The sequence below is a fragment of the Esox lucius genome, chromosome 6 (genome assembly GCF_011004845.1).
Source record: "Esox lucius isolate fEsoLuc1 chromosome 6, fEsoLuc1.pri, whole genome shotgun sequence".
NCBI classification, from domain to species: domain Eukaryota; kingdom Metazoa; phylum Chordata; class Actinopteri; order Esociformes; family Esocidae; genus Esox; species Esox lucius.
The window spans coordinates 19,210,363-19,234,085 of record NC_047574.1 but is presented as its reverse complement, the minus strand read 5'-3'; the positions used below and the strand labels follow the sequence as shown (position 1 = coordinate 19,234,085).

The following is a 23,723-nucleotide window of genomic DNA, read 5'->3' as shown; positions in this document are numbered from 1 at the left end:
CAGTGGTGGGCAAATATTTTTATATTTAGTTCCATTGCCAAAAGCAGTGTCCCTCTTGGCCAGAAAGAAAATACATATCTACTGTATGTATATTATCTTAGAATAATTGCCCACCTCTGCTTAATGAATACAGGGGAAACACTGAGTGAAGTACCAGAGTGAAAACAACATGACAGTGGGGCTTGAAGGGTTGAATTTTACACTCTTGCTCGAATGAAATTCCTTCCAACCAAGTGTAGTCTTTAATTGCATGCCTCTTATCCTTTTAGATTGATTAGTGTGGATGGTATTGGCTTGTTTCACTAAGGCATGTTCCTCTCCTCCTATCTGGTCATTTGTTTTGTCTTTCTGTCTTGTCCCTCACTGTCTCTCTCTCTCTCCCTCTCATCAGCAAAAGGAAAGATAACGATAATCAGTTTGAGATTTGCTCAACAGGATGTGAACTCTGTCTGTCTCTCTGTTAGTGATGTAATTGAATAACAACAGGCTCTCAGTTTGAAAATGCTCTGCTGTGCAGTTCTGTCAGTCAGTCAGTTATTTGTCTTTCCGGAGCTCTGCTGTGTGGTACTGCTGACTGTCTTCTCTGCTTCGCTCAGGCTCCAGAGGAGGGGTGTGACTCTAAAGAGCTGAGTCTGGCTCTGTTACTCAGCAGTCTAACACTGCTACCTCTCTGCCTCGTTCTCCTTTCTCTCCTGCTCTGGAATGAGGCATGAGTCCACCATGCAGTCCCAAGAAGACACGCTCACACTCAAACACTGTTACTTCAACATAAATGTCATACTCATTGCTCAGCAGGGGTTATGAGGGAATGTGAACCCTGCTATATTTAGCTCTCTTAGCGGAAATTGACACTCTGGCCAATGAGGGCTCTCTCCATTGACACCCTAACCAGGGAGGCCCCTCTTCCAGTAATATTCAAATCCTTCCTCTTCCGTAGACCATCAATTCATTGTTCTAAACATTTCGGTCACTTTGTGTTGTGTTGTAACAGACTGGAGAACGCCTTTCCCATGATGCACGTGTGTTCTGTGTTCTAACAGGGTGGAGAACACCTTTCCCATGATGCATGTTTGTTCTAACAGGGTGGAGAACACCTTTTCCATGATGTATATGTGTTCTGTGTTCTAGCAGGGTGGAGAATGCATGCTCTATGCATATGTGTTCTATATACTAACAGGGTGGAGAATGCTTGCTCTAAGCATGTGTGTTCTGTGTTCTAACAGGGTGGAGAATGCATGCTCAAAGCATGTGTGTTCTGTGTTCTAACAGGGTGGAGAATGCATGCTCTAAGCTTATGTGTTCTGTGTTCTAACAGGGTGGAGAATGCATGCTCAAAGCATGTGTGTTCTGTGTTCTAACAGGGTGGAGAATGCATGCTCTCAGCATATGTGTTCTGTGTTCTAACAGGGTGGAGAATGCATGCTCTAAGCTTATGTGTTCTGTGTTCTAACAGGGTGGAGAATGCATGCTCTAAGCTGGTACAGGCAGCTCAGATGTTGAAGGCGGATCCCTACTCAGTTCCTGCTAGAGACTACCTCATTGACGGTTCTAGAGGGATCTTATCAGGAACCTCAGATCTTCTGCTCACCTTCGATGAGGCCGAGGTAGGGCTTGGGTGTGTGTTTGGGTGTGTGTGTGTGTGACGGCAGCAGTGTAATAGGCATCACACTGTATCTCATCACCAGAAGCACTGCTGCTGAAAGTCAGCGACTCCCCTTGATCACAAGACCTACATCACAAGACACAGACACATAAACACTCACACACAGACACACATGCATGGTTCAAAAGAACAGTCTTAACTACTTTAAAAGGAGTAGATACTTCAGTTCTGTTATTTTATTTACAAGCACAAGCAACACCGCCCTGTAGGTCAATGATTCCTGATTCTAGTCCATGATAACCCTGAGCATTCAGCTCCGGACAAAATTAAGAGACCACTGCACCTTTTTCTTTCCTTTCCAAAAAATTTGAAAAGGAATGTTTTGAATGAGGAACAGAAGGGTTAAAATTAAGAGACCGCTGCAAATTGAACACTTCTGTTCCTCACTCAAAACTTTACTTTTCCACTTTTCTGGAAAGGAAAGAAAAAGGTACAGTGGTCTCGACAACAGCATCTATTTGAACAAAGCAGCTAACCATCAGGCCCTCAATGAGGTTTGTTTTTCAGGTTAGGTGTAATGTGCGCACACAGGTAGAAGAAGTTAAAGGGATTTGAGTTGAGGTCATCTGTTAAATCTGTTCTCTATGTAAGATCATCTGTGTGTGTTTACGTTTAACTAACCAGGTTACTAAAACAATGAACGTTTGTATGGAACATTCATCAGTCCACATGAGGTAAGAGGCTGTTTCCGGTTGAGGGGTTATGTTTAGGCCAAGTGAGGGGCCGCTGTAGTGTGGGTTCGAAACTGGCCCACTGCTCTTTCAGCAGATGTGTACTTCTCTATCTACAAAATAAAGCATAGAAATGCCTCACGTCATATGTTGTTTAAAAACTGTCTGGGAGTTTTAATTGGGTTAGGGTTTTACAGAATACATTTACCGAGGATAAGATTCTGAATGGGAATCATGTTTTAGTCGCCGCAAAGATGGGGATTTCTAAAATGCGTGTTTGTTTTTAGGTGCGTAAGATCATCCGTGTGTGTAAAGGGATCATGGAGTATTTAACGGTAGCGGAAGTGGTGGAAACCATGGAGGACCTGATCACCTACACCAAGAACCTAGGACCAGGTAACCTGTAGACTCTGTAATCTCACCCGTAGGCTCTGTAACCTCACCCGTAGGCTCTGTAATCTCACCCGTAGGCTCTGTAATCTCACCCGTAGGCTCGGTAACCTCACCCGTATGCTCGGTAACCTCACCCGTAGGCTCTGTAACCACACCCGTAGGCTCTGTAACCACACCCGTAGACTCTGTAACCTCACCCGTAGGCTCAGTAATCTCACCCGTAGGCTCTGTAACCTCACCCGTAGACTCTGTAACCTCACCCGTAGGCTCTGTAACCTCACCCGTAGACTCTGTAATCTCACCCGTAGGCTCTGTAACCTCACCCGTAGGCTCTGTAACCTCACCCGTAGGCTCTGTAATCTCAACCGTAGGCTCTGTAACCTCACCCGTAGGCTCTGTAACCTCACCCGTAGGCTCTGTAACCTCACCCGTAGGCTCGGTAACCTCACCCGTAGGCTCTGTAACCTCATCCCTAGACTCTGATTATAACTTAATGGCCGCATGAAATGAATTTTCACAAGGGGACCATGAAAATACTTAAACATTGATTACTCTTCTTTTCTTGTGTTTGTTGTTTATTTATGGTTTACATGCACTTTTGAACAAGTTGTCACTGCTTTCATTGAGCATATGAAAAATTAGGTGGTGAACAAATTCATTATAACTTTAGCTTTCATTTTTGTCATTCTTTGAAGGGCAGAACATTTATTTTTTGTAACTAACCTTGACCTAAATCAGTATGTGTTTCTTCTAGAATGATGGGACTACTTCTTGTTGCTGCAGTAGACGCTTGGCTTGGCAGTGCTTTGATGCTTGTGTGCCTGTGTGCCTGGGATGTACCGTTTCATCACAAATTGACAGACAGTCCATTCAGTGAATGAGCTTTAAGATGGGACTCTCACGTCTCTGATTGCTGTGAATATGTAACCCAATTCAGCAACTTCATCCAAGGCTTACTGAACAGAAGCAAGGCTGTCTGCCACACCTTCATAGTGAAACGACCCAACACAATGACCTTATACCTTAATATACTTTTATAATGCATTTACGTATAGCATAACTAAAGTAATCTAAGAGGACCCTTAACCTTTGATCTTTCACTTGGGTCCAGGCAACCTTTGATCATGAAGATGATTGGTTAAGGGGCTTTTTTTTAATTCTGTGGTCTGACTGGCTAACAGGTATGACCAAGATGTCTAAGATGATTGATGAGCGGCAGCAGGAGTTGACCCATCAGGAACACAGACAGATGCTGCTCAACTCCATGAACACTGTCAAACAACTCCTGCCCGTACTCATATCAGGTCTGTCTGTTTTTCAGTCTGTTGGTCCTTTTTTCTGTTGGTCTGTCCATCCATCTTTCTGTCATTCCATCTGTCTGTCTGTCCGTCCGCCTGTCTCTCCATCCATCCGTCTGTCTGTCTGTCTCCTGTACTTGGTCCTCCCTCTCAAACTCCCAGCCGAGTTGTCATAGCAACACGGATAATTGCAGTCATTAGAACTTGGAGCTGGCAGAATGACACCATCTCCCAGTCACACACTCATGTATCCACACAAGTCCACGCAGTGACCCGTTCTCTCCCCCTCTCTGGCTCCTCAGCCATAAAGATCTTTGTGGCGACGAAGAGCACATCTAGTGCTGGGGTTGAGGAGGCCAAGAGAAACAGATGCTTCACCTTCGAGAAGATGAGCGCTGAGATCAGCGAGATCATCAGAGTCCTGCAGCTCACCACCTGGGATGAAGACACATGGGCCAACAAGGTGTGCACACCCAGATACACATATAAACACACTGACACACACACACACACGCACAATCTCACCACTCACCCCCTCTTCTAGACTCAAACTAGTCTTATCTAAAGGCTTTATTCCCACAGTCCTCAACACTAGGGACCAATTTTGCTGACACAGATTAAACCTAATCCTGGACAAAACAATTAAACTCAATTGTGATTGAAATTGAATTTGTGGACCAGGGCTGGGCTTAATCTGTTTCCATGAAACGTGATGCTGAATTTCCTAAACGAGATGTTCCTATTCAGGTCTGGAGGTCTGCTGCTTTTCTTTTCATCAAGGAGCCCTTTTTCACAAATGATCTATCTTGTTCTCTTTCAGTTTAAATGCGTAGAAGTAAAATAAATAAAACAGACCAACTCATTGACTTGAATGGGAACTCCCATGCAATTCTCATAATGACCAGAGGCTACATACCTGGTTTCTCAACTCTTAATCCAACATTAAGTACAAAGGGTTTGAATCCAGAAAATGGTTTACCTCAACAACTGGTTCTAAATGACCCAGCCATACTTCCTCTCTTTAGTTTTCAATCTTTTCCTCTGTTGGGCCTCTGTTATAACCTTTTCTTTTCTTTTTTCTCCTCCCTTTATTATTTTCCTACCTGTAGAAGGTAAGCCTGCCTCTTCCCTTCTGTGATACTTGGTGTGTGTGTGTGTGTGAGTGTCAATGAGAGTGTTTTTGTTTGTGCATTCATGTGTATGTGTATGTATACATGTAAATGCGGTGTGAGTGAGTGAACAGGTGTGTGTGTGACTTGTTTCCTTAACCTTTTTCAGACATTACATTAAAAACAGGAAACATGGTCCTGACTTTTCAAAATACTGAGGTTAGAGTAGTGGATAGGTTAAGAGTTTGAAGTACTGGTATGCTGAGGTTAGAGTAAGGGATAAGTTAAGAGTTTGAAGTTCTGGAAGATATTGTTCTTGAATAAAGAAAACAAGTGAGTCCTTACATTTCTAGGAAACATGTCCTCTGTGTGTGTTATGACTTTTCTCTCTGTGTTCCTCAAGGACATGGAGTCGATGAAACGCTCACTGGCTGCCATAGAAGCCAAGATGGCCCTGGCGAAAAGCTGGTTTAAAGACCCGCACGGCCAACCAGGTACACAGACACACACATTCAGTCCATTGTACTAACCATTGTTGTCTTTCATCCTCGATCTGTGATCCGTGTGTGTTTGTTTGCAGGCGAGCCTGGGGAGGTAGCAGTGCGAGTGATCCTGGATGAAGCAGGGAAGGTTGGAGAACTGTGCGCTGGAAGGGAACGCAGAGATGTACTGGGTACCGCCAAGACCCTGGGTCAGATGACGGATCAAGTTGTAGAGCAACGTGCCAGGTACTGTGTGTGGGTGTGGGTGTGTGTGCATATGTTTTTATATTATTATATTTTTCATCAACATGTCAATTTCCAAATGGCTTATTTTTGTAACGATCACTACAAGTTCATTAGAAGACATCATAAGGGATGCCAGACTAGTTCATAAAAGGTTTTCTGCATGAATGCAAGCTTAAAGCCACATGTTAGTGAGTGTGTATGTCGCACTCTCCTGCAGAGGCCAGGGTCCTTCTCCACCTTGTGTCCAGCGTGCCGGTCAGTGTTGTCAGGGTCTGGATCTGCTGCTTGGGAAGGTGGACAGTGCCAGCCGCCGGCTGGAAGCATTAACTAACGCTAAATTGGCCATCGCTAGGAGACTGGACGCTGCCCAGGTCAGTGGACTGAAACACTCTCACGCATTTTCAGTTTTACTTTTATGGGAACCAATACAATCCATTCGGGAAAAACATTTCATTCAACCCTAACCCCAAAAACGAACCCTCAACTTAAACCCAGTTATTCCATCAATAAAACACTTAAGTCACTACAGACAAGAGCAACAAGTTTCGTTAGTTAGTTTTAGCTCATCTAACAAGAACACGGTCGCCGACTCCCAGGTGCACACACAAACAAAGACAACATTTTAAGTTCTCTCGAAAAATTATGTTGTACTACAGATTTTGCATTTCTGGGCTTGTCAAAATGCTAAATGAATTATTAAAACACATCGGACACAACCTCAAAGTTCAAACGTGTGTGTGCGTGTGTGTCTGTGGTGTGTGTGGTGTGTGTGGTGCTTGTCCTGCATCACAGGCATGGCTGGCAGATCCTAACGGGGGTCCGGAGGGTGCTGAGAACATCAGAGTGTTGCTGGCCGAGGCCAAAAGAATTGCTGACCTCTGTGAAGACCCCCGGGAGAGAGACGAAATCCTGAAATCCATCAACGAGATAGCAGGACTCACCGCACGACTAGTGGATCTGCGCAAGCAGTACGTAGCCTCGCCTGTTTTTGCACAGGGTTCTTTTGACGTCTCTCTAACACGTGACTTCTGTTCCCCACTGTGTCTGGGTGCTACACAAGATTGTTTGTTTGCATGGTCATTTCTGAAAATGTCAGTATGTCTGCTGTAATAGTGTAAAAATGGTGTTTCATAGTATTACTTGTGCATCAGTGTGATAGACTGTGGTGGTCTTATAGATTTTTTAATTGAGTTTATGTTTATTTGAGTGAACATGCACTAAATATGGAACACATTCTCAATTGCTGCTATTGAATGAAGCCTGTGGCATTTTCACATACTCATTGACTCACTAGTTTTCTAGGGACAGGAGCTTACAGTAGCATATAACTTGCCATTTCCTGGGCATAGCTTCACTCACTGCATGTTTATGTCTGAAGTTGGCTTTGAAGTGTCTCATTTCTGGTGTTTGCTTGGACATTGTGAAGCAGATGTCAGTGTTTCGGTTTTGATAGGATTCTGGTTGTTTTTAGCCAAGTTGCATATGCACACTCATCAGATTTACTCCAACGAGTCAGTCAGCAATGTCCTCCTCTCCTCCTCCTCGCTCACAGAAGCTGCAGCAGACTCAACAAGGGTTCACAGATAGACACCATAATACTATTTTGCTAACAGACTCAGACATTTCTTTGTAACAGAGACAACAAATTGCTTTATTACTTATTTTTGAAAATATATTTGTATGGGATTTATATGTGATTTTTCATACTTAATTTGGTAAACAGTGGAGCAAGAGGGGTAGGTTTTGCTGAAAGAGCAGTGGGTCAGATTGAAAACCATGCTACAACAGTACATGTGCAGCAGAGGCAGCAGCTTGGATGGCTGGATCTCTCCAGTCCACACAAATCACAATATAATACAAATGGAAATAAATCCAAGGCCGCTCATTTCATTAAATTATATTTTGTATAAAACGAATTTGTCATTGCTGGCCGATGGTCTGAAGCCTCCTTTCAGCTGCATCCTCTGGGCTGTATCCTAAACTGTTCCATAACGAAACAGAAATGAAAAAGTCAGCACAATGTTATGAAATGAAGAAGATATTTGTTTTGAATATTTTCTTTTTGTCATTTAGCAAACAGGTGCTTTTATCCAGTGTAGCGTACATGATGTAACTTAGGGCGGTCCAGCGCTCTGGGCTCCAGCCTATAGAGCACGTGTATTGATACAGCATGGGTTCAATTCCAGACAAAAGCCATTTGATCGCACAGGCCCCACCACAAACACACACACACACCCACACACACACTTCACATTGGTATGGTCAGGAGACAGTCAAGATGTATCAAATTTGGGAATTCTGTCCATTTAATGTTCCCTAACCAGAATACTGCAGAGAAGCAGTTATATGCCTAATATTGTGTAGGTCCCACTTTTGACGCCAAAACAGCCCTGACACATCAAGGCATGGACCACACTAGACCTCTTAAGATGTGCTGTGGTATCTGGCACCAAGACATTAGCAGCAGATCCTTTTATCCTGTAAGTTGCAAGGTGGGGCCTCCATGGATTGGACTTGTTTGTCCAGCACATCCCACAGATGCTCAATTGGATTGAGATCTGGGGAATTTGGAGAACTCGTTGTTGTGTTCCTCAAATCTTTCCTGAACCATCTCTGCTTTGTGGCAGTGTGCATTATCCTTCTGAAAGAGGCCAATGCCATCAGGGAATATCGTTGCCATAAAAGGGTGCAAATGGTCTGCAACAATGCTCAGGTATGTGGTACGTGTCAAAGTAACATCCACATGAATGGCAGGACCCAAGGTTTCCCAGCAGAACATTGCCCAAAACATCACAATCCCTCCGCCGGCTTGCCTTCTTCCCATAGGGCATCCTGGTGCCATCTGTTCTCCAGGTAAGCGACACACACGCACCTGGCCATCCACTTGATGTAAAAGGAAACATGATTCATCAGACCAGGCCACCTTTTCCATTGCTCCGTGGTCCAGTTCTGATGCTCAGGTGCCCATTGTAGGTGCTTCTGGCAGTGGATAGGGGTCACCATGGGCACACTGACTGGTCTGCGGCTACGCAGCCCCATAAGCAAAAAACTGCGATGCACTGTGTGTTCTGACACCTTTCTATCAGTACCAGCATTAACTTTTTCAGCAATTTGAGCTACAGTAGCTCGTCTGTTGGATCGGACCACATGGGCCAGCCTTCGCTCCCCACGTGCATCAATGAGCCGTGGCTGCCCATGACCCTGTCGCTGGTTCACCACTTTTCCTTCCTTGGACCACAAGGGCTGCAGTTTTGAAGATGCTCTGAACCAGTCATCTAGCCATCACAATTTGGCCCTTGTCAAAGTCCCTCAGATCCTTATGCTTGCCCATGTTTCCTGCTTCTAACACATCAACTTTGAGGACAGAATGTTCACTTGCTGCCTAATTTATCCCACCCACAGACAGGTGCCATGATGACGAGATAATTAGTATTATTCACGTCAACTGTCAGTGGTCATAATGTTATGGCTGATCGGTGTATGTAGGCGACCTAAACCTATTTCCTGTCTTAAATGTAACATTTTGGTTTGGACTGGACCAGCCTGGGAAATTGGATCCATATATAGTATATTTGGTGCAGTTTGTTGTGAGAGTTATGGTTCTAACTGACAAGAAACTGAACTCACTGATTGTGATTCTTTTGTACCTTTTCCTACTTGGTCAATTGTTCCTGTTTGTTTACCTTTCAGGATGGAACATTTTCAGTCAACAATGAGGAATGTTGAGCCAAAGGAATATATGACTGGTTCTTCTCTAGGTTTTTTTCTTCTTAGTTTTTTTCATTGCCACTGTGCTACTAGTCTTCTGCAAGCTAGTCTCTGTAGTGGCCAGATTACTGTCAAGAACCTTGTGACATGGACTCACTCTCTTCCTCCCCTTTTGTGTCCTCCATCTCCTTTCCCCCACCACGCTTTCTCTTCCTGTTTCTCTTCTCTCTCTTCCCCTACCTGTCTTTCAGGGGAAAAGGGGACAGTCCGGAGGCTCGTGCCCTGGCTAAGCAGATCGGAGCCGCTCTCCTGACTCTGCAAGCCAAGACCAACAGAGCGGTGGCCAACATGAGACCTGCCAAACCCGCCGTCACTCTGGAGGGCAAGATGGAGCAGGCCCTCCGCTGGGTCAACAACTCCGGTCAGGATGACAGGGGAGTGGGTGAGTGAGGGGGACAGGGATGGGAGGAGAAACGCAGGGGATGGAAAGCATTATGTACATTTAAACATTCTATATTTAAATATTAAGTAAAAATGATTTACTTCCAGCTCAGGGTCCATTGGATATGTGTTATTTCCGTATCCCCACGTGCACATGTGTTTTCATTGTACTCAATTGTTTCTGTCATGCTGCTCTGCGAGTGCAGCGTATGAGCGGCTTCAAAACAACACAGGTAACTGCTTGTAACTGAACCAAAAGGCTTCTGTCGTTCTACACCAAGTGTTGCTTTTGTCATTTCATCAGAGACATGGCCATGATCTCTGGGTCACTGCATCCGTTTGTTGCTCGATCTGCTTTCGTGATGACCAGTTTTGTTTGGACAACACAGGTTTTCACCCGCTCTATCCAATCCAGTGTCACGCATGCATTTCTCTACCCAATCTCAAGGTCAGGCAGCGATCCGGGGCTTGGTGTCAGAGGGACGGCGGCTGGTTGGAGGGCTGGGGGGGCCGTACCGGCAGGATATGATTGGCCGCTGCGACCGTAATGAGGCACTTATGACATTGCTGGCTGACATGGCCGGGAGGGGAGAAGCCGAATCACCTCAGGGTAAAGCTACTGCTTCACAACTACAGGACAGTTTGAAGGTAACACCAACACACACGCACACGTTTGTCGATCCTCGCCTACACCAAAAAGTAATCTTATGCCCAGTTGTTTTTCCCAAAATTTAATTTTTCCTAATAGGGACCAGCCATAAAACCTTGTGAGGACCAATTTTCAGGATTGACTATTTCCGCAGTAACAACCGAAGCCTACCCTACGTGTAGACAAAGATGTAGATCAGTCTCTCAGACACATGCACGTAGAGATAGATTAGATTAGAAACACACACATAGAGATAGGCACATATTTACAAAATATTTATGTCACATTTTCATGACGTAGCAGATGTTCTTACCCAGAGTGACCTGCAGCATAAATATTTATTTGATTAAAATGCATGTTTGGTATAAAGAAATTGCCACTATCATTCTAACTGACTTACTGATGATACTTCAAGCTGAGCACTACTAATGACACTTGGCTAACATGATGAACAGTACTACAAAAATATTTTACCATATTTTGAGTGTTTTCGATTGCATATATACACACGCGCACACACACACACACACGCACACACACAAACACACACACACACACACACAGTAACTTGATCAAGGGCTCCTCCTGCTGGTTGAAAGTGACATTATTTATAAATGCTCTGTTGTCATCCATTTCAGCTTACGACATATCAAACCTGTATAATAGAAATATCCATGCTGTATGTTTGTTAGGGCCTGAAGGGTCGAATGCAGGAGGTCATGACCCAGGAAGTGTCTGATGTCTTTAGTGACACTACCACCCCCATCAAACTACTGGCTGTATCTGCGACTGCCCCCCCTGAGGCACCGCACAGGGAGGAGGTACTGTCTGTCTGTGTGGTCAGGCCTGTTATTTTCTGGCCTGTCTGTGTAGTCTGTTTTATCTGGTCTGTCTTTTGGTCTGTCGCTGTAGTCCGGTCTCTCTTTATTTGTCTGGTCTGCCTCCCTGACTTCTATTTGTCTGCCTATACCACGTTGAAGTGGGAACATATTTCTGTTGTGTGGGATCTTCCGTGCTGCCCATTTGTACAGTAAGACGGATTCGATACCTACACCGTGGTTGCTGTTAAGGCTTAAGGGTGTGTGTTTCAGGTGTTTGATGAGCGTGCTGGTAACTTCGAGGCCCATGCGGGCCGTCTGGGGGCCACAGCGGAGAAGGCAGCAGCTGTGGGATCGGCCAATAAGACCACGGTGGAGGGAATACAGGCTACTGTTAAACACGCCAGGGAACTCACTCCACAGGTATGGATGTTGAAACACGCCAGGGAACTCACTCCACAGGTATGGATGTTAAAACACGCCAGGGAACTCACTCCACAGGTATGGATGTTAAAACACGCCAGGGAACTCACTCCACAGGTATGGATGTTAAACACGCCAGGGAACTCACTCCACAGGTATGGATGTTAAAACACGCCAGGGAACTCACTCCACATGTATGGATGTTAAAACACGCCAGGGAACTCACTCCACATGTATGGATGTTAAAACACGCCAGGGAACTCACTCCACAGGTATGGATGTTAAAACACGCCAGGGAACTCACTCCACAGGTATGGATGTTAAAACATGCCAGGGAACTCACTCCACAGGTATGGATGTTGTGTGTGTGTTCAGGTGACCTCTGCAGCTCGTATCCTGCTAAAGAACCCTGGGAACCAAGCGGCCTATGAACACTTTGACACCATGAAGAACCAGTGGATCGACAATGTGGAGAAACTTACTGGTAACATCAATACACACATCTATTCACACACACACACACAAAGATCTCTGAGAGATGTGCACTCTGTTTTATACTTCCTCATGCCCCATTCTGTGTGTGTGCGTGCGTGTGTGTGTGAATGTATGTGTGTGTGTGTGTGTGTGTGTGCATGCATGTGTGTGTATGTATGTGTGCATGCATGTGTGCGCAGGCCTGGTAGACGAAGCCATAGACACCAAGTCCCTGTTAGATGCGTCTGAGGAGGCCATAAAGAAGGACATCGATAAGTGTCGTGTTGCCATGGCAAATGTACAGCCGCAGATGCTAGTTGCTGGGGCGACCAGCATAGCGCGGCGAGCCAATCGCGTACTCCTGGTGGCAAAGAAAGAAGTTGAGAATTCAGAAGACCCACGTTTCAGAGAAGCAGTGAAACATGCTTCAGATATTCTCAGTCACACTATCTCACCAATGGTCATGGATGCCAAGGCTGTGGCAGGAAACATACAGAACCCAGGTACACACACATATTTGCAAAGATTCACAGGTTTTCGAAAAAGTTTGCCACTTGTAACATACATTATACTTAATACTTGTACATTTTCTGCCCTCCTTTATTTGCCTTAATTGCACTTTTAGAATTGCCATTTGTACTGCATTTGCCCTCGGTGCACATCCACACATTCCATCTGTAACATACACTCTACTTAATACTTGTACATTTCCTGCCCTCTTCTATTTGCACTTCTAGTTAGATGCTAACTCCATTTAGTTTTACTGTACTTGTACTTGTTCAGTGACCATAAAGTTGAATCTAATCTAATCTCTAATCTCTCCCACTCAGCCCTCCAGAAGGCCTTTCTGGATTCTTCCCTTAGAATTCTGTCTGCTGTTGGGAAGGTCAGAGAAGCCTTCAGCGCCCCGGAGCCTGACTTTCCCCCTCCTCCCCCAGATCTTGACCAGCTGCACGTGAGTACACACAAACACCCACGTGGGCAGATACATAAATTCACACACTCATTACCACAGAGGTACACTTGCTAAGTGGCTAATTGTTTCAGTTTCACACACTGGTGATCGGTTAGAGCTAGTACAATTAGAACAAACTGAACACATTAACAGTAATAATAATTGTCCGTCTGTCCGTCTGTCCGTCTGTCCGTCTGTCCGTCTGTCCGTCTGTCCGTCTGTCCGTCTGTCCGTCTGTCCGTCTGTCCGTCTGTCTATCCGTCTGTCCGTCTGTCCGTCTGTCTGTCCGTCTGTCTTCTCCTTTGTCTTTTCCAGGTGAGTGATCCGGAGCAGGCCCCCCCTAAGCCCCCACTACCGGAGGGAGAGCTGCCCCCACCCCGGCCACCGCCACCGGAGGAGAAAGAGCGAGATGAAGACTTCCCAGAGCAGAAGACCGGAGAGCTGCTAAGCGAACCCATAATGGTGGCTGCTAGGCAACTGCACGATGAGGCGCGAAAGTGGTCCAGCAAGGTCAGTACACACACACACACACTCACACACTATACAGACAGGAAATAAACTGCTATGGTGTTAGGCTGCTATGCATTAGCACTAGTGGGATGTGCTAGGGACTGTGAGTGTGTTAACATTTAAAGGTTTGTCAAAAAGCAAAGTGAAGTGCTTAACTTTGAGCACTTTCCCACAATGCAGTGTGGTAATGCTAGTGGTCATGCAGTCAACATTCAATCATGTCTTCCCCTAAACCTTCAGTACAGGCTTTAAATGTGCTTTTAGGGAGTACCAGGGTTCAAGTTTTCTTATTACCAGTAATCTTAGTACCAGTGGTCATACTTAAGCATAAGTACCATTAGTCATATATCCTTATTACTTGTAGCAGTATAACCTTATCACCATTGATGGTATAATCTTATTACCAGTGGTCATATAGTATTCTTACAAGTGGTTGTATACAGTAATCTTGATACCAGCGGTTAGATAATCTTATAACCAGTGGAAATGTAAGTTTAGTACAGGATTTTCTCTAGCTAATGTTGGTTTGCTGTACAGAGGATGGAAAGGTTGATTATCATAGAGAATTAACAGCTGTTATGGTTTTGACTATTCAAAAGCATACCATTGCATAACAATGGTTTTAAGTTAAGTGCAAAAAACTTGCTAAACTTATTGAATTAAAAAGAAAGACACAAGAATGTTGAATACAATGTCTTTGTTTTATGCTATGCAGTGGGGAGAACAAGTTTTTGATACACTGCCGATTTTCCCACTTACAAAGCATGTAGAAGTCTGTAATTTCAGAAAATCATGAAAATATGATTTTTAAGCAATTTATTTGCATTTTATTGCATGACATAAATATTTGATACTTCAGAAAAGCAGAACTTAATATTTGGTACAGAAACCTTTGTTTGCAATTACAGAGATCATACATTTCCTGTAGTTCTTGACCAGGTTTGCACACACTGCAGCAGGGATTTTGGCCCTCTCCTCCATACAGACCTTCTCCAGATCCTTCAGGTTTTGGGGCCGTCGCTGGGCAATACGGACTTTCAGCTCCCTCCAAAGATTTTCTATTGGGTTCAGGTCTGGAGACTGGCTGGGCCACTCCAGGACCTTGAGATGCTTCATACGGAGCCACTCCTTAGTTGCCCTGGCTGTGTGTTTCGGGTCGTTGTCATGCTGGAAGACCCAGCCACGACCCATCTTCAATGCTCTTACGAGATCTTGTTGGCCAAGATCTCGCGATACATGGCCCCATCCATCCTCCCCTCAATACGGTGCAGTCGTCCTGTTCCCTTTGCAGAAAAGCATCCCCAAAGAATGATGTTTCCACCTCCATGCTTCACGGTTGGGATGGTGTTCTTGGGGTTGTACTCATCCTTCTTCTTCCTCCAAACACGGCGAGTGGAGTTTACACCAAAAAGCTCTATTTTTGTCTCATCAGACCACATGACCTTCTCCCATTCGTCCTCTGGATCATCCAGATGGTCATTGGCAAACTTCAGACGGGTCTGGACTTGAGCAGGGGGACCTTGCATGCGCTGCAGGATTTTAATCCATGACGGCGTAATGTGTTACTAATGGTTTTCTTTGAGCCTGTGGTCCCAGCTCTCTTCAGGTCATTGACCAGGTGTAGTTCTGGGCTGATCCCTCACCTTCCTCATGATCATTGATGCCCCACGAGGTGAGATTGACCGTCATCTTGAACTTCTTCCATTTTCTAATAATCGCGCCAACAGTTGTTGCCTTCTCACCAAGCTGCTTGCCTATTGTCCTGTATCCCATCCCAACCTTGTGCAGGTCTACAATTTTATCCCTGATGTCCTTATACAGCTCTCTGGTCTTGGCCATTGTGGAGGGGTTTGAGTCGGTTTGATTGAGTGTGTGTACAGGTGTCTTTTAGTTCAAACAGGTGCAGTTAATACAGGTAATGAGTGGAGAACAGGAGGGCTTCTTAAAGAAAAACTAACAGGTCTGTGAGAGCCGGAATTCTTACTGGTTGATAGGTGATCAAAAACTTAAATCCTGCAATAAAATGCAAATTAATTATAACAAAATCATACAATATGATTTTCTGGATTTTTGTTTTAGATTCCGTCTCTCACAGTGGAATTGTATCTATGATAAAAATTACAGACCTCTACATGCTTTGTATGTAGGAATATCATCAAAATCGGCAGTGTATCAAATACTTGTTCTCCCCACAGTAGCAGAGACATTGAGGGATTGGTATGACAGAAGCACTTCTTAGATGGCCTGTGTAGTTGTAGAGGAAAGGGATTTCTTTTACATGCCTGCTTTGCTGAAATATGGAGATCTGGGACCTGAATTTCATACAAAACTGGGAAGCCATCATGTACAGAAGCTTGTGTGCATGCTTGCTGTATCTTGGCTGTAACCTTCCAAAACAAGGAGGGTTGTGCAATTCAGTTAACTTTCCCCAAAATATTCTCAAATATTTAAAATATTTAATCCTGATGGCAGGCTCCTGTATTTCCTGCTTATTCCCTTCTGATTCAGGGAATCTTCCAACCAGGATTTATGGAAGACTTGGACATTTTGGGAAGGTTTTCCGAACTTTCTGATCCTTAACAGGAGTACTGAAGCAGAACAGTCTTGCAGTGTCTTTTTGGTGTCTGTGTACTATGGTGAAACAACTCTTTACTATGTTGCTAATCTTTGTTCTTGAACACTGAACAGATTATTGTAGCCTAGGCTGACTCCCCTCTCTCCCTGCAAATGCTCTCCTCATTGCTATCTCCTAACCCAACTCCTCCTTCACCTCCTCTCTCCCTCTCTCCTCTCTGCATTATCTTCCACTGTTCTCTCTTCTTTCCCTTCTCCCTATTTACCTCCTTCCTTCCCTGACTATAAACCTCCTCTTCTTTCCTTCCAGTGACTGTCATGCTAATACTCTACTTTTTACATGCTGCCTCCTCCCACTCTCCTCCTCACTCACCTCTCCTCCCCCAACCCCCCAGCCTGAGGAAGAGGAGGGTGTTGAGGAAGTAGATGATGAAGATGAGTATACTGATGGCGAGGATGACTATGAGCCCGAGCTGTTGATGATGCCGTCGAACGGCAACGCCGTGAATCAACCCATCCTAGCCGCTGCTCAGTCTCTCCACCAGGAGGCACGCAAGTGGTCCAGCAAGGTATAGGACACGCCCCCCAAAGGCCCCTATTGGCCGTTGCATCCTGTCTGCATCCAGCTCTGCATCCCGCTGATGGAAAAGTCACTTTCTGTTACTATGGGAACAAGTCCTATGTTTCCAGAAAAGTGTAGACTACGTCCCTCCCCACAAACCTCCAGACTGCCTCCCATCTGTGCAGTTACTATGGATACCCTCGTCTCTGCATCCTGCTGTAACCATGGGGACATCCAATCAGCTGTGGCGGCTGCATTACATTAATCCTGGACAGTTGGTTGACACAAAATTGTTTGTTTGAGGTTGTCTTGGCATTGCGTCGATGTTGTGTTAAGGTTGCCTATGAGGATTGTTGTTGGAATGGCACTTTTTTTACACTTGTTAGATGAACTGATACACAATTCCCTCCCCAGTCTGTCTGACTGGCTGCTGTCAATCATTCTGACTCTGACCAACCTGTGATGCCAAGGATGACAGCTTCTCTTTTCCATCTGGGTAATGTAATACTTCTGGCTGGTATAAGATCACTTTCTGCTTTGCTTGACAATAAATATTAACCCCCACCTGAGCACGATGCTCTTCACCTCATCGTATTAACATTTTGGAGCATGCCACTCAGGTTCAACGTGTGTGTATGTCTATGTGCCTGCGCGGATATGTTCCTGAAGGTCTTGGAAGTTTAAAAATAATGCTCAGAAAAGGACCTAACTTTTGGACCAAACTCTTGTCAATACACTTGATGACAATCGTCACCCACAGAAGATCCGAAATTGTAAAAGGGAATTAACACGCGGGTTTGGAGATCTCTTACTCAAAACATACTGGATGTGTAAAGGAATACACCATTCATCCGCAACACTAATCCCTGTTGCACCACCCGCCCCATTGTCTTACACAGGGCAATGACATCATAGCGGCGGCCAAGAGGATGGCGTTGTTGATGGCCGAGATGTCCCGGTTAGTTCGCGGTGGCAGCGGTAACAAGCGGGCTATGATCCAGTGTGCTAAAGACATCGCCAAGGCCTCAGATGAGGTCACCAGGCTGGCTAAAGAGGTGGCCAAACAATGCACTGACCGACGCATCAGAACCAATCTGCTGCAGGTAAACGCACATGTCCGCTTAATCGCACACACGCGCAGACACACACACATTCAGGGAGCGTAACATGCTGTCCGTGTTCCCAGGTGTGTGAGCGTATCCCCACCATCAGCACTCAGCTAAAGATCCTGTCGACAGTTAAAGCCACCATGCTTGGACGAACCAACATCAGCGAGGAGGAGTCTGAACAGGTGAGAAAGGGAGAGAAAAAAAGCACATGGATGACTGCAGGGGATATGTTTGTTAAGGTCATTTATTGTGAATTATCTGAACATCTACCCAACTGTCAGGAAACATTTCAAAACAGAATACTCTCAGACGGCAGAAATGCCACCGGCTGTCCTAACACTGGTTTGACTCCCCTGCTCCCCAGAGGCTGTAGTGATGAACATCCATTCTCTTTTACCATCTCTCCTTTTCCTTATCTTGTCTTTCTTTCGCTGCTCTCTTCCCCTCTCTCTTTCTCTCAAATTCCTTGTATGTCTCGACCTCCTAATCTCTTTCCCTTTCACTCTTTTCTCTCTCTGCCCTCCCTTTCTCACTATTTATCCATCTATTCCTCCAGGCTACAGATATGCTTGTCCATAATGCCCAGAACCTGATGCAGTCTGTCAAGGAGACAGTGAGAGAGGCAGAGGCCGCTTCAATCAAGATCCGCACCGATGCTGGATTCACGCTGCGCTGGGTTCGCAAGACCCCTTGGTACCAGTAAAACACAAACGCAGATAACAACTTCCCTTTTAATAAACCTTTTTAGTTGTTACCTTTGAAGAATTGGAAAATACCGGGAACTTTCAATAGATTCCCTGGTTTTCCAGAAACCCATTATGGGAGTGAATAAGCAGTATTAATGCCATAGTAAGAAATAAGGAAAATCCGGGAATTTCTTGAAACCTTCCGGAATTTTTACTCCGACGTTCCCTTTATCTGGTAAAATCTAGGATGACAGTTTTAATATATATTTTTGGTATGTTGGGTTTCAAGAGTTTATCCAAAATCCAGTTATATATTTTTTGCATGAAGAATTTTTCTATTTTCTAACTTTTTTTCTTACCTGTCCCATTCTACATGAATGTCAGAGTTTACGGATGTTAGCTTTTTATCTGGTTTAACCTGTGAGGGTTTCATATTACATGTAAATATTTATTTTTGTGTGGTTGCTGACAGCACTCAGCTCTGTGCTCAAGCTAACATAAGTGATTTAGCCTCTAGCCCTTGTATCACTACTTCATGTTTTCTGAATGGTGGAAACCAGCACCCTAATGCCTTGTTCACATTAAAATGTATTTTATTACTATGTACATCCTTTTCACGCAATCACGTTCAGCAACTGGTTGGACAAGTGTAAAGTCTATAGTGCATGGAGAAGAGCCTTTCTCTCATCAGATATTGTAGGACTTTGCAAAAATCTTTAGTTACTTCCCTTACTCTTTTTTTCAGTATTCTCTTTGCAAGTGAAGCTAACATAGAATGGAGCTAGGCTGGGAACTTCCTGTTTTTCTGGTAGACCCTAGCTGCGCTGAAGATAACTCAGCTGTGTTGCTATTCTTTTCCGTTCTCCCTAAGGGTGTTCTCCTTCACTTCCCCTTATGCATTTAAAAACAAGCAGATGAGTGCAAGTAGTTCCTGCCACGTTACACCAGTCCATTCCCGTTGTATCCATGAGAGATAGTGTGCAGGTGCACTCTGGGAAAACCTTAAATGTTTTGAATTAGGCCACTTTTTAGAAAATGTTAAGATGAGCAGTGTCTGTTTCACAGACTTGTAGGAGGTCTTGCAAATATACTCTGTTGTGGACATTTTCTGTGGTCTGAGTGCTTAACTCTTCAATCACACCTGAAAGTGTTAAGATTTAAATATGCTAGGGAAGTGAGCTGTCACATGCTGAACAACCTGTATTCAAAACATAATTATGCCTTTTTAGGGCAAACAGGTGTTGAGTTAGCTCGATAAATGCCTGGCTCCACCAAACCACATTGATTAATGTTCATGTCCTTCCAATAGCAACTTCAAATGTTAAAAGGACAATGCACCCAGTGCGCCCAGAACCAGAGTCATGACCCAGGTGAATAATATTGACCCATGGTTGCACCATCCGACAAGGAGAACAGCATTGAGAGAATGTGTTCTGTTGAATGACTGGCCTTGCTCCAGGGTAGGATATCTAAAATGAAGCTCTGTATGTGGAGAACACCTGTGTCTCTGCACGAGGATTTGAACCACATAAATGCACACAGTGCCCTCATTGAGGGGCCTCCTACCGACACCTACTAGGCAAAACTGTTTGAAAGATGTTTTTTTCAACCAGAGACACCTTCTCAACATCCTTTTTCTAATTGTGTGTAGTCACAATGGTGTTAAAAGCACAGGCCTCTTTCTGGGACAGACACAGATTCCACGTTGGTAGCGAGGATGCCGGGCTAACCTGAAACAGCAGTCGCCACGGACTTCCACTAAACAGTCAGATGAACCGTGGTTTCCAGGAACCAGGAACCGTGGTTTATCCAGGAACCATGGTTTCACAGAGCCAATAGCGAGCCACTGACAGATTTCCTTGGGTTGCCTGACCTTTTTTTTTACCTCCTTGCCTGTACTAATAGACACAGACAGAGCCAGAGTCTCAGGGATGGCAGAAGTTTTGCAAGAATGACAGTTGCATCTCAAGTGTAACTGGGCAAAGCCGTTGACTGGAAGCAGAAACAGGGATGGACAAGGACAGCAGAAACATGACCCAAGCAGAGAAACAACAGGCATAACATGTGGGGATTGGTTAAGTCGATGTGGGTGGTGGTTTCATGTTCCAGGCTTCCACGGCACATAGACCTTCATTGGTCTTTTTGGGCTTTAAGTCATGTCCTCAACAATGAAACCCAAATCGAAGTGTTGAAAGGGACAATGCCTGGAATGATATAACCCAAGTGGACAGTTAAGTTGTAAGGAACCAGTGGAAGAGGAGAGTCCCAAGGCAGGAGCAAATGTATTTATATGCAGGAATATCAACAAAAAATTCAATTTCAAAACCCGGCAGTGACATTTCACAGTGAAAATGCCCAAAGGGAAACAACTGTGGACAGTCACGATGCTGTTGTAAGGAACTGTTAGCGAAGGAACATTCTAAGGTAAGAGGTCATTTATTTCTCTTCTTTAAAATAGATTGTTGTATTAAAGAGCAGATAATCCTTGTGGTCTGGCCTGTTTTAAATGGCAGAATTGTAGTTCATATTAAGGTTGTGCATGCATGTGAGAGATCATTCTCTTAGAGCGTCATACCGACCATCAGAAAAGGGGAAAGCAAAGACACTGTAGATGTGTTCAAGGTGTACATCTGATGTGTACAGGTCAGATTCATCCTATAGATGAGAACAGAGCATTGTTTTCACAAGTAGTTCACTTTTGAGTGGCTCTGATGTAAGTTATGCCTTGACGTTATGTCTCTGAAAATAGTGTAATCGCATTAAGGCCGAAAAACACTGGAACGGACTGCCATCCTGTCACCATTGATCATGAAACATCGGTCTGTTGAATCAAAACTATTCATCTACACCCAGCAGGCGCTTGACGGCACCATTTTCATTGTTGGTTATCCCATTTTTAAAGCCCGACTTGGGTCAAATTCTCCAAAATAATGGCTTTAAAATAACTGATCAAGACATCACACAATGTAATTTACTGAAGAAAGAATTTACATTTAAAAGATGTCCAGCTACTGAAGATCCATTTCTTACCTATCTAAAACACTTCCATCACAACAACAATACTGTTAAAGTTATATTAGAAAATACTCACTGCATATCATATAACTATCTGGCAAGTGACTCCTCAACGTCAATGAAAAATCCTGAGATACCTTTTGTATGTTTTGAATTTGATTGTGATCAGGAATCTGACCGTTTTTAATGTCCCAGGTCAGCCTTTAAACATGCTCTCTTCATACTTATTTTATTTCTGTCTTATTATACAGAGATGCACCTAATATGAGATATGTAATACAGGAGATATGTAGTACATAAAGTGACGTAAAAAAACCTGTGGTCAGGATTTGTATTTCAGAGATGTTATTTTATAAGAACCAAAAGTATTATTCAGGGAGTTGAATGTAGAGGTGCTAGTTTTCTTAAGCGGTCAATTCCGCCCACTGGTACACAATGGTTGCGTCCATAATGGGCCCCTATTCCCTATATAGTGCACTATTTTGATGACATCTGTATGGGGCCTGATTGAAAGTAGTGGACTACAGATTTAAAAGCGTTTGGGTACACAGTGACAGCGTTTGTTTGATGTTAGCATGATACAAAGTGTCTATTGAGGCTGTGGGTTAGTTCTCAAAGGATGCTTTCTGCATTATTACAGAATTGTGTTTGACTTGAAGTCACAAACGATGCCAAAGAAGTTTGTTTTACACCTGTATACATTAACATGTAATATGAATATCTGACCAAGTTAAAAGCACAATGTATGCAGACATAAGGAAACACCGAATGTACTTGAGTTTCAAAGAACTTGCAGGTCTAGCGCTATTTTTTAGTACTAAAGACAATAAAATAAGATTGTTTTGCCGTGTGATCTGAATGCTGATTAGTTGGTTATTTTCTGTACAATCCATGTAACAGTTGAACTGTTACATTTGGTATTTTGTAATGGTTGAACAAACTATAAAGCAAATTTTATAGTTGCACAGCGCTAACATCTGTCTTATCAGTGTTTGTTTATTTGTTTTAAGTTGTGTGTGTCCCCAGGGAGCACAGGTCTTAGTTTAACGTGAAGGTTTGACTGGTTGAGTTTTCAGTGAAGATGAATTCAATGTGAATACCATGTCATGTCTATAAAGATAAGTACACATTTGGGTGAAAAATAAATTACTTTCAGTTGAAGACTTTTTATGAGTCCCGCTTCATCACTGTCCCGCTAAAAGACAGTATTGGTATTAAGCTTCAATGATGGCTGTGATTTATATTCTATTATTACTGGTCAGGGTAAATAGGCCTACTAGCTTGAAGAAATGCAGGCAATACTTTGGTTACTGCTGGTAAAGTTCTGGGTTGCTGTCTAGTACTGGTACAGTGCAAAAATATGTATATTTTTTGCCTTATACAGTAGCTTGAAATAAAACATTTTCAAGAAATATAGACTCAAATGGCAAGTTGCCCAGTATTTACATGTTGACTTATTTTAACTTTTTCTGAGTATAGTTGGTCCTAATGAATAAATAAATAAATGAATAATTCCAGAACATTGGTGAATCACATTGTTTCTAAAAAGCTTTAAGGAAATTCACATTCTGAATCAACTCAGCCTTTAAAACATAATTTTGTTTTTAATGGTTTCTGATGTATATCGTTTAGTGTGTTTTCAAACATCCTGAAAATGTATGTCCTCGGTAACAAAACACAAAATGTATGGTGGGATTAACTACATTAACACAGTATAAATACGTCCCTTTTAAAATGAACATGTACAGTGTCAGTGACTAGACAGCAACAACCAACACACAACCTGATTATTCATTATCAACCAGAAGATCAAGAGTTACATCATTCTTCTGTTTATCAAAGTGCAGGCTAACTTAATAATCCTGCTTTCAGGAACTCCCTGTACAGTCTTTTCTGTTTATCAAAGTGCAGGCTAACTTAATCCTGCTTTCAGGAAC

The 23,723-nt window shown here is 43.7% G+C and overlaps 1 protein-coding gene across 7 annotated transcripts in view; it reads left to right on the top strand.

Moving 5' to 3' along the window:
* The window catches only part of LOC105010680 (vinculin), a 30,457-nt gene extending 7,510 nt beyond the window's left edge, over window positions 1-22,947 (top strand). The window contains exons 3-23 of one of the 7 annotated variants that reach the window (XM_020047238.3): window positions 1,454-1,604; window positions 2,622-2,730; window positions 3,909-4,031; window positions 4,328-4,488; window positions 5,538-5,628; window positions 5,715-5,862; window positions 6,080-6,233; window positions 6,655-6,830; window positions 9,822-10,012; window positions 10,218-10,244; window positions 10,460-10,659; window positions 11,353-11,481; window positions 11,752-11,901; window positions 12,277-12,385; window positions 12,576-12,878; window positions 13,206-13,330; window positions 13,646-13,840; window positions 16,810-16,983; window positions 17,876-18,079; window positions 18,163-18,267; window positions 18,642-22,947. In XM_020047238.3, the coding sequence (XP_019902797.3) occupies window positions 1,454-1,604; window positions 2,622-2,730; window positions 3,909-4,031; window positions 4,328-4,488; window positions 5,538-5,628; window positions 5,715-5,862; window positions 6,080-6,233; window positions 6,655-6,830; window positions 9,822-10,012; window positions 10,218-10,244; window positions 10,460-10,659; window positions 11,353-11,481; window positions 11,752-11,901; window positions 12,277-12,385; window positions 12,576-12,878; window positions 13,206-13,330; window positions 13,646-13,840; window positions 16,810-16,983; window positions 17,876-18,079; window positions 18,163-18,267; window positions 18,642-18,788 (3,172 nt within the window). In that variant the 3' untranslated portion in view covers window positions 18,789-22,947. Of the gene's footprint in view, window positions 1-1,453; window positions 1,605-2,621; window positions 2,731-3,908; window positions 4,032-4,327; window positions 4,489-5,534; window positions 5,629-5,714; window positions 5,863-6,079; window positions 6,234-6,654; window positions 6,831-9,821; window positions 10,013-10,217; window positions 10,245-10,459; window positions 10,660-11,352; window positions 11,482-11,751; window positions 11,902-12,276; window positions 12,386-12,575; window positions 12,879-13,205; window positions 13,331-13,645; window positions 13,841-16,809; window positions 16,984-17,875; window positions 18,080-18,162; window positions 18,268-18,641 lie in introns of all 7 variants that reach the window. The other 6 variants (XM_029120278.2, XM_020047240.3, XM_020047239.3 and 3 more) reach the window with 6 other exon arrangements.
* The last annotated feature ends 776 nt before the right edge of the window (window positions 22,948-23,723 follow it).